At 38.2% G+C, this 10,717-nt stretch overlaps 2 protein-coding genes across 2 annotated transcripts; one reads left to right on the top strand and one right to left on the bottom strand.

Annotated features, from left to right (window-relative positions):
- The first annotated feature begins 452 nt into the window (after nt 1–452).
- On the top strand, nt 453–3,099 carry LOC120109424 (50S ribosomal protein L28, chloroplastic-like). Its single transcript, XM_039123182.1, has 2 exons — nt 453–845; nt 2,730–3,099. Exons 1-2 carry the CDS (start codon nt 602–604, stop codon nt 2,960–2,962), a joined length of 477 nt encoding a protein of 158 aa, XP_038979110.1. The 5' UTR covers nt 453–601; the 3' UTR covers nt 2,963–3,099.
- On the bottom strand, nt 2,977–9,535 carry LOC120109423 (rho GDP-dissociation inhibitor 1-like). Its single transcript, XM_039123181.1, has 5 exons — nt 9,213–9,535; nt 5,876–5,939; nt 5,578–5,796; nt 3,805–3,929; nt 2,977–3,651 (listed from the first exon to the last, which is right to left on the bottom strand). The coding sequence occupies exons 1-5, from the start codon at nt 9,435–9,437 to the stop codon at nt 3,586–3,588; spliced, it is 699 nt and encodes a 232-aa protein (XP_038979109.1). The 5' UTR covers nt 9,438–9,535; the 3' UTR covers nt 2,977–3,585.
- Nucleotides 9,536–10,717: the final 1,182 nt, after the last annotated feature.

Here is a 10,717-nt window from a genome sequence, read left to right as displayed (position 1 = left end):
GGTCTAAAGACCCTCAAAACAATTCCTTGGTTTTATTTTATTTTACAAATACAGATATGGATATAAATATTAGTTAGAAGTAAAAATTTATATCCATATCTATTTTAAATGGATACGAATATTAAAAATATGGATATAAATATAAATATAACTCAAAAAATTAAATTTTATAATCGTAGAATCCAAGATATTACTATATATATAATAAATCAAGTTAAGATCATGTTATTGTGGTTATGTATTTTTTAAAAAAATTTATTAGTGTTGTATAGGATTAAATAGAGTTAAAAATAGAATTAGATATTTCAACAAAAATTGAATAGTTATGTATTTATTTTTATATTTAATTTTTTATAAATGTAATTAGGGATACAAGTATTAATGGGATGCTTAAATTATTATCCATATGGATAGGTTCGAATAAAAAATATAAATTTAAACGGATGTTATTCGATCCACTTCAACCCCTACCGTTCTTGCAAAGCTTTCTCTTGCAAAGCTTTCTTGGTTTGTCCACGTTAGGAGCCGTCCAACGTTCTTCCCTTATCTTCTTCCTCGATCTCTCTCATTCGCTCTTATTTCGGAGAGTGAGAGGGGTAAAATGGCGGCAGCTCTGGTGGGGCACTCGGCGCTCTTCTTCGCGAGGACCGAGGGATTGAATTCTTCTTCTCCTAAGGTTGGGGTTAGGGTTAGGGTTTGGAGCGTCAGGGCTTCGCTACCCTCCAATCAGTGCTCGATGCTAGGGTTCGGGAGGTCCCAGTTGGGCGGTGCCAGGATCGGCATCTCCCAAGCCCCCCCGCCCAATCCCATCCTTCCCATTGCTCCCGTACGGCCCATCGTTGCCCGTGAGTCTCTCGATCTCTTCCTCAACTTGTGCTGCTCTTTTTTTTTTCTATGTTTAACTCTTTATTCTCCGCGGTCAGTTTTTTAACCTAATTCTGGGTATTGGATGATTATAATATCATGGAATGCGGTAGTTTTACTACTTCTAGCGAACCAAAATATTCCTCCGAAGAAGAAAAGTAGAGATATACAAAAAAAAAAAGGAAGAATTTTTGCTGAATTTTTAAATACAAGATATGTGGTATTAACGAGACTCTTTGTGATGTTCGAATGTAAATAATTTTCTCATATTTAGAGAGAAGGATGGGAAACTAAAGGCCATGCTACAACCTAAATCTATGCCAAAGGAATTGTTACCACAATTATATCCTTTTAATACCATAAAGCATTGAGTAGAGGAAGCGGAATCATTGAATCGTGCCCCTTGTACAAGGCAAAGGCTTGTTCTCAAGATTGAAACTTGTTAAGCAGTATTGATTGCCCCTCTACCTCATTTTTCCTACTAAAGACTGGATCTTTATCCAAGAAAAAGCGCATCTTCACTCTCCTTCTGGAATTGCAAAAGAGGGTCTTGTTTCTAAATCATTCATTCGTCTCCATCGCGATTTCAGTTTTGAATTCCAGTGAGAGAGAGGTAGCTCTTCCTCCCTTTTTCTTTCTTTTAAGTAACATCAACTTGTAACCTTAAGATCTTGGCACAACAAATGAATCGTACCATTTAATGAATCCAAAGTGCGTGCGTGTGTGTGTACATACATGCATATATATAAATATATACATATGTACACATACATACATTTGTACATACACATGCATATATATAGATACATATATATATATATATATATATATATATGAACAACAATTTATTTTGGAGAACGAGGAACTGAACCATATCATAATCGCTTGTATGAATTCGTGGTTACCTGTAATATCTCGACTAGCTAGGACAGGATTCACTCCCTTTTCTCCTCAAATGTGTTGGTAAAATGTTAAAAGTTCAAAAAGTTTCTGGTGCACTTGAATTGTGGACTGTGAATTTAGAAGTCCTATGCAGTCGTCAATCCTGAAGCTAAAAAGATACTTATTTCTTCATCATCTCAGCTGAACATCGAAAATCCTGGATCACAAAGGGACTCCGCTCTTTCTCCTCTCAGCCTTTTTTTTTTCTTCTGATGGTCGTATTTTTATGTCGTCCCTTTTGTTTATCCATTTCATTGAGCTGTTGGATTTTTTGAATCTTTAAACCAATAGTGTTCTGCTATTCATTTTTGTCATTCCAGTTGTTATCATTCATTCAGTTCCTGTGCCGGTGCAGTTTAAAAGCCTGTGAAGTTTTTGTGATATTTCTTAAAATTGAAAAAAAAAAAAAAGTTTTGTGACTTATCAAATATGGAGTCCCGGTGCTTTCTTCGACCATTCCGACATATATTTTATTTTTATTGCTCATAGGACAAGTAACAACGATGTTCTTATAAGAGGTAGTGCACCTTAAGATCACATCAAAATATTATTTTGCTGGTAAGATTGAGTTTTATGTTGCTGCCATGGTTTCTTATTCAAGGGAACTGTATCTGAAAGTTCATTGCAAATGTTTTGGAAATTTAACAAGCAAGCTCATCCTGCTTAGGCTCTTGTTTGTGTCAGTATAAGGCATATAATTATGTCAGATGTTGGTACTTGTTACTAGGTTAGCTACGGCCAGCTCTCAACCAAACTGCATGTTGGATGCGTTCGGTAACAGGACCATTCTTGTTTGTATCTCTCAGTTAAATGACCATAAAAATTTACCCGCGAAAACCTTCATTTTACGTTAGCAACATATCGACCATACCATCTGCCCTGCTTGTGTTTGATGATTTAACTCAGAGACCTTGTGGATTCAGGTCGGGTATGCCCTTTCACTGGAAAGAAGGCGAACAGGGCCAACAAGGTCTCCTTCTCAAACCACAAGACGAAGAAGCTGCAGTTTGTGAATTTGCAGTACAAGAGGGTGTGGTGGGAAGCAGGGAACCGCTACCTCAAGCTGCGCCTGTCCACCAAAGCACTCAAGACCATCGAGAAGAATGGGATGGATGCTGTTGCTAAGAAGGCAGGAATTGACCTCAGGAAAAAATGAGCTCATCAAACCACTTTTTTTTTTTTTTTTTGTGCATGCGTTGTTTGGACAAACCTTGGATTTGCATTAAAAGGTTGGTTCCCTCCGACCACATCTATTAGTCCCTGTGTCTTAACATGGATTCCACCTTACATCAACCAGGCAGCCGATTCACCCAACAGCTTGATTGTCTTTTTGAGCTTCTTAGCCTCGCCTGAAATGCGTACCCAAATCAGCAACAGGCAATTGGTTTTTATTTGGCTTTGTAATGGCACAGAACTCGATCATCGGCCGCATGAAATGACGATTCTTACAATGTAAAGATTGCTAGGATGCATGAAATGGACTGATCCACCTGATGTTTAGCAAGCACAAAAATAAGCATGAAATAACACTGACAGATGGCACAAGGGCTGTTGTGCCAGTGGGTTGGATCGGCTTTTCAGAATGGAGGAATTGGAAAGGGAGGGATGCACGGGTGAATATATTCGCCCTACTTCTTTTTGGGATTTTGGTAAGGTATGGTCTCTTTAGAACTGAGTTTCCGCTGTTAAAAACATACTGGAACTTGAAAAAAAGCACACTTGCATCGTACAGCCTCTTCCATTCAGTTTTAATCTTGTTTGATCTCGAGAAATATACGATCAACGGTTCTTGATTTCGAAGGAGTAGTCGAGTTCCAGGTGGCATCTCCTGTCGTCATCTTCAAACTGCAATAAGCCGGAAAGCGAAGTCAGTCTTATGCAGGTAATATTTTGTTTCTCAATTAGCACAAAGAAGATTTCGGATAAGTAACAAGGAAACTAAGAATGAAGTCGATACTGTTGATGTTTTTATCTAGATACCCATTCGATCGTACGTACATTAAGTTTTGCTGAGTAGATTCCACGAGCAAGCGAACCAGAGGGAGTGGTCTCTTCTTCCAGCAGATGTTCGTAGGGGTCACGCCGAGGAGCAAAAGTACCGAGCATTCCCTTGCTCTGATCGACTGAAATTTGAAAGAAGGGAAGAGGAGGGAGGAATGTAAGTCGAAAACAAGCGTCCACAATTATGCTTAAGCACATGAAGCCATTCATTCTCTGGCTAAGATAAAACAGTGTCAGTAATCTGGAAGTAACTATCAATTGCACCCGAAATCACCAACAGAGAGACCAAGGACCAAAAAGTTGGCTAGGAGAGGGCAACTCTGCCCACGGTCCAGCCAGCAGTCTTTTGTCTGCTTTTCATGTTTTGCCGGAATCCCCGAGATTTTCAGGCTTCCATTGAAACATGGAACCAGTTGTAAAGCACAGGAGACGTCTCTATATTATTAACCAGATAAGGAAAACAGTATACCACCATTGCTAATGGAAATCAGCAGTTAAATTACCCACATAATATAGAAGACTTATTCTGCAGTCCTCATACGCAACAAGGTTTTTTCTCTCTTTCCTCCTTCGTTCTTTTTTTTAGTGAAAGACACGAAAACATCAAAGGAATGATTGAATTTTCTTTTATGAAATATTCATCAGATCTCTATAAAATGAATAATGAAAAGAAAGCAAACTAAAATGCCAAACAGATAGTCATGGATTAATAATTATTTAGAACTTAAGAATAGAACAGAATGAACTAATTTGCAGAATATTTGGTTGTCAGTCAAGCTAAACTTTGCCATCGACTACTACCTTTATCGGGTTTTGATTAAAAGTTAGACAACACTTGGTACATGATGCAAACAGAAAATTACTCTAGTGTATATTTCTGCTGACAAGTCAAGACTGCTCTGGATAGTGAATGTTGCTAAATGAAATTAGGGTGCCCAAATAAGATCGTAGAAGCCAGTTGTTTCTCCACAGCTGCCACTTAAAGAGATCAGGTAAAATTCTAGCACCTCCAAATACATTCTTGTCATAAACTACTTGAATCCTATCTATAGCTCATTGAAGGAACCAGTCACAATGCTATAGAAAGAGTGAAACACTCCTCTGCTCGCCTCTTGTTTCTGAAACCTTTTGAATTAAAGAACAAGTGAATGCAGAATGCCCGACATATATAAGACTATAGGGAAATCCTCCTTTGTGACCTTAATTTGGGGCTATAGTTCTCTGCTCTGAGTATATAACTACTATAGGAAACAGATAAGAACTAAACTGACAAGTAAATGTTATGCTAATTGACATATAGTCCTATAATTCGATGGTTGAACCAGATCTGAAAAATAAAAGTGGGTGAGGAAATCAGGTAAAGTACAAACAGTATTAAAGAGGAAGTCTCAAGGAATTTACCCCAATGCAAAGAAACAATTTGGAGCCAGCCACATACAACTAATATTTGACTGATTCATCATAGTACAAGGTAATTCATAATTCTCAGTGAACTGTTTAAGGAACAAACACAAGAATGCCAAGCTCTAAGCTAGCAGAGTTGCATCAAATCCTGGACTTAATCTTTATTTCTGATGTTCATTGCATTTCCTTAATTCTCCAAAAGCTAGACTTTATTAAGTATTCACTATATGATGGCACATCTTTTCAGCAAAACGAATATGAATGTCAAGCTTGCTAAAAATATGGAGCAGGAAATTTCAAGGTTCCGTCATCAGTTTGGTTTTTCTAACCCAAAAAAAGAAAGAAAATTGGTGTAACGAAATATACCTTGTAGACCTTTCTTCCACACAGTATTCAAGTAATTTAAGCCAGAAACAATGTTATGCTTAACACTGAAAGTCAGCTTGAGACGATATTGTGATCCTTCCTTGAGAAAAAATAAAACACGACTTTGATTCTCTGCTACCGGTAAGGGTATTATAATTTCAGCACAGCCCTCGCATACAATTCCTATGGAGTGAAATGTAACTTCAGGTTCCATTTGGTCTGCAGAAAGGTGACAGTTTTGTATGCAGGGTCATAACAAAACTTCAAATTAGCAAGTAAAGAAAACAGTTAGACTGACCATTTAATTCCCCTTCAAGACAACCAAGCAGCTTTTCTTTCCACCTCCTCAGACTTTCATCATCCTGCAGGGTTCATAGGATTTTAATTGAAGCTAAGATGATGACACTAAAATTTGTCCTGTAAATGCAAAAGTCCACTTCATAAATAATGGAGGGAAAAGAATCTAAGAGATGCATTAAACATCGATAAATCGGTAACCTTGTTACTCCCTGGTATCATTTGTTCTATTGCCGAGGGACATAAAAGTACAAAATGATGCAAGAATCTTGCTACATGTTCAACAATCCAGTATTATGATGGTTGCTTTCTGTGAATTGCTTTGGCAATCATTAAGGGATCTTAAAGAACCTTGGTTGTTACTTCCACATCTTCAGGATGCCCCTCGTGCAAGTTTCAACAGTACGAAATTATAGGATTCTGCTCTCAAATATTCTAGAGGATCATTGGTAAAAAAATTTCCACCCTCTAGATTAGTCATACTTTAATCCCTTGCATAAAATCTTGGATCAAATTTAGTTGTTACTCTATCAGGATATTCCAGATAATGCATGTCCTTTCTTGCCATCTCGATGAGCATCTTGGTAGCATGGTTGCTAGCAAAGGTTCACAATTCTTTATTCTCATAGCTTGTAATGCCAATCCAACTTTGACACAGATTTGGAAAGATATAAATTTACTTCTCAATTCAATATTTGGATGAATCAGGTGATGGGAAAGATGCTCTAGATATTGACCAAAGGCAAACCCTCAAACCTGATCTCGAATATTGATACACAGGGGAAACAAGATTATTATTATCATCAAAGCACATTACTTTTGGCCATATTGACACATGAAATTGTCTCAGTCCTTGACTATTTTAAAGCCTACTGGGCAACCAAATCTATCTTATTTGGAAAACCTACTATATTACCTTCTATAGGAACAAAAATCTATTTAGATTTTATTAAGAGACGTGTTTAACAACAAAACCAACCTACCAAAAGTGGTATTTTAGCCACATAATATGATTCAGGTAAAAGCCAGCCAGCAGTTATTGAACTCTTACATAAAGGACATATGGACTTTCTGTAAGTGAGATCCTGTCAACCCCTAATTGTCTGCCATATGATCACATTTCCTATGAAGGCTTTTAAAAAGTAAAGAGAAATGCACCATCTAACATTTATGATCATATACAGCTTCGAGATTTGGTAATTGTTAGAATGTCAGTACACATTAATTTAACTCTTCATCATGTGCAGACAAATAAATAAGCAGAGCTGTTGGAACTTGGAACTCTTGTGTATTCTACCCCAAGGATTTAAACCTCGGGTATCAGTACGATGTTGATGGACAGCCAGTACCATATGATCCTCGATATGGGGTGGTGATCCTCGATAAGCCTATGTATCAATACAAATGAGATAAAAAAAAGGAAAAAGGTGCACAGAGCAGTACAGAGTCAGTACACCTCAATACAGGCAATATGGGTCTAATTCACCCAATATTGGTGAATACTGGCACCTACATACAAGCTCATGGCTGATGTCATACATACTGGCCAATATAAGTGCGTACATACATGAGATATCAACTTCACCCTAACTAGGGTGAATATATCGGAAACCTAATATCAGCCAATGCATTAAATATCCAGAGCAAGAGTTGGAGTTATTAGTGTGATATGTAGAATCAGAAAAGGGAAAACATATCAGCTGATTGGAAGCACCTTCATATCTATACTCATATTCAATGTAACCAAGTAGCTAAGAAGTATTTCCCAAGGTTGTCTTTGCAATGTTAGCAAGGACAATTGTACCAATTTCTTTAATATAATATCTATTTAAACATAGAATAGGTAAATTTCATCAATGCATAAAATGGCATCATGTGAAGATTTATGCCATTGAAAAACCCTAGGTGGTATGAGAGAGAATGATAGTCAAAAGCTGCCACTTTGTTTATCAAGCATGTTGTATATATATAAGCCAAGGGTTCTCCCTGTCAGCTTCTGCTGCTCGATGCTGGCTCTGTTTTGAGCTGCTTCCTTTTTTAAGCTTGATGGTGCTTGAGGGGGAAAAGAATTTTTTAAAACCATAAGAAAAAATTAGTACATTTTTTGAATTATATCAGTTTTTTGGTCGGTAATAAAGAGAGCATCAGGCATTCAAACTCAGAACATGCTCAAAAGACAGTCGCATAGAGGTAGAGATAAATTTCTGTGAGCATTTTTGTCTATTATAAAAAAAAAAATCATTTACAGATTAACGCAGCATACTAGTTCTTTATGGATTCAAAAACATTGACTAAAGGAAGAACAGTAAGGAAGTGATATATGGGATCTTGACAACCAATATGACTGATCGTCAAGACACTTTTATACCAATCAGACATGAACTTCTAGGACGATATCAGAAATTTCTATCGGTATTTTTTTACCTTAACAATAATTATATTCTTTGGTAGGCCAGTCAGCTAGGTCTGTAGCCCTTCTTTCCTAATGTAGTTTGCTCACAGCTAATGTGATATACCGACTGGGACCAGTCAACTTGTATTATTGTGCCACTGTTCATTTAAGTAAATTTAGGAAGACTCTGTTGCTCTGTTGAGTAACACTCTTCAAAGTAGACACACACACACACACACACACAAAGCCTTCGACAACTCAAGGCATTAAAATCTTTAGTGCATAAAAAAAAATAATAATAGCCAAGCATCAAAGCTAAATAGATAAAAAAACATTCCTATATAGTATTAAGTCATTACTTCGAGAAAAGAATAAGATATTGAAAAATAACGACTGGGTTATAAGCGACCAGAGGAAACCATACAAGAAAGGAGCATTTCTATCCAAGATATAGAAATAATAAACTGCAATAGATCAAATAGTAATGCAACAAAGGCAAATGAGAATACAATTCAAATCAGGTTATACTCATATAATACATGGGGAACACAAAAACACCATCTAAGGCCACAAATTTCTAATATAAGACAAATATGGACAGAAAAGATCTAAGAGAGAGGGAAAAAATAGAAATTTTCAAAGAGATCGAAACCCACAGGATCCATATCAGATAGCAGACATCGCCAAGAACGAAACCAACCCAAAATAACCCACCACCTCGCGACCCACGACATCGAAAGCAAACAAGAATCCAAGAAAACCAAAAAGATAGATAAAACACAAATCTAAAATACAGCATATATCAAGTCGATTGCAAAAAAAGGATCGCATCTTTAGCGGAAAACTCACGTCCCAGATCTTTGAGAAGAGGAGGGAGGGATCAAAAATAAAAGAGACAAGATCGCTAGAGAAAGAGAGACGAAAAAGAAGAGGCTAAAATCAAGACCTTGTCTTTCTCCAGCTGTTCCTTGAGAGGGATCAGAGGCCCGGGAACGAACCCATCGACGCCGACCTCCTCGTCTTCCTCTCCGTCAACTTCCTCCTCATCGATTTCGGCCTTCTTCCCATCAACCAAGACATCATAGCCGCTCCCCGGCGGAGCTTCAAGGACGTCCCTACGAGTTCTCGAGGCGGAGGAACACTCCGCCTCCGCTCTCCTCTCTCCCTCCATCGTCGCCGAAACCCTCCTCTCCGATCGAAACCTCGAGGGTTTAAGAAACCAAAAGCGAGAGCGAGTGAAAGGAGTTGCTTTTAAGGTACTTGCAACGTGTCCTACCGGCCCTGCTCGTGTACATTTGGACAAGGGTTTAGAGCGGGCGCTTCCACTTGAGTCGCGTACAAAAAAAAGATTCCGTGGCTCGAGATGGTAAGTTGGTCAAATGGGTCTGGGCTGTCGGTTTGACTTGGGAGTCCGCATGTCGGATCAGGTGATAGATTATTTTGACCCGTCCTGACTTTTGTCAAACTCGCGCTAGCACAAATCTAGCCTTGACCATGACAGCTAGCGCCAGGCCGCGTTGAAATTTATGCGTGGTCGGAGGACGGCTGGAATGAAGAAAGAAGAGGGAGTTTTGTGAAATTGACCATTTCATCCGTTGGTTATGGACCCACGTACCCCTCGTCACCTCATCTTGGAATATAAGTGGGAAAAGTGGGAGCAAAATGCGAATATATAATGTACATGAAATATATTATAGGAAAAAAAAAAGAACAACTTAAGAGAGAAGAAAGGGAGAGAAAATGAAAATCTTCCTTCTCCATCACCATAATCTACCATCTTTGCGATTTCCACCACCACCATCGTTGGCCTCCATCATCATCCACCATCATCAATCTCCACCACTGACCTTTATTGATCTCTACTACTGCCATCATCACCAAACATCTCCATTACCATCCACCACCACCCTTGTCGATCTCCACTATCACCTACCGTACTATAAAACCCTATCAACCCCCAGCACTAACGTTATCGATCTACATCACCGTTGAAGATTTCCACCACCATGCTAAGGATTTTTATCCACTCATCACTATCAACAATCTCTAATACCACCCATCAATATTAATGATCTTCACCGCAACCCCCAATCATCCATCAGACTATCAATGATCTCATACAACAGTTAATAGTAGTAGTGGACGAACTACTACTATCCACCATCACTGTCGTCGTTCTTCAGCACTACTCTACATCATTGAAAATCTCTATTATTATTCACTGGTATAATTTTCGCTCTACGCTATCTCTCCTCATCATCGAAGATCTCTCCTCTGCCCAACACCGCAATCTCTACTACCATCCATCACCGCCAACAATGGTGGTGGAGATTGCTGTTCCACGGGTTTTAAAAGGACAATTAATTCACACATTAGATAATAACAGATGCACATGTTTCAAATTGATACATGGATATCTTAAACAGATGATGCATGGCAATCTCGTGCCTA

This window comes from Phoenix dactylifera, unplaced genomic scaffold (assembly GCF_009389715.1).
Source record: "Phoenix dactylifera cultivar Barhee BC4 unplaced genomic scaffold, palm_55x_up_171113_PBpolish2nd_filt_p 002163F, whole genome shotgun sequence".
Classification (NCBI taxonomy): domain Eukaryota; kingdom Viridiplantae; phylum Streptophyta; class Magnoliopsida; order Arecales; family Arecaceae; genus Phoenix; species Phoenix dactylifera.
The sequence above is the reverse complement of the archived record's forward strand: the minus strand, read 5'-3'. Positions and strand labels throughout refer to the sequence as shown.

Coding starts and splice junctions, on each gene's coding strand:
- LOC120109424 (XM_039123182.1), top strand. CDS start 602: ATGGCGGCAGCTCTGGTGGGGCACTCGGCGCTCTTCTTCGCGAGGACC. Junction 846..2,729: donor CGTACGGCCCATCGTTGCCC/GTGAGTCTCTCG, acceptor TTGTGGATTCAG/GTCGGGTATGCCCTTTCACT.
- LOC120109423 (XM_039123181.1), bottom strand. CDS start 9,437: ATGGAGGGAGAGAGGAGAGCGGAGGCGGAGTGTTCCTCCGCCTCGAGA. Junction 5,797..5,875: donor TCTTGAAGGGGAATTAAATG/GTCAGTCTAACT, acceptor ACCTTTCTGCAG/ACCAAATGGAACCTGAAGTT. Junction 3,652..3,804: donor TCTACTCAGCAAAACTTAAT/GTACGTACGATC, acceptor GGCTTATTGCAG/TTTGAAGATGACGACAGGAG.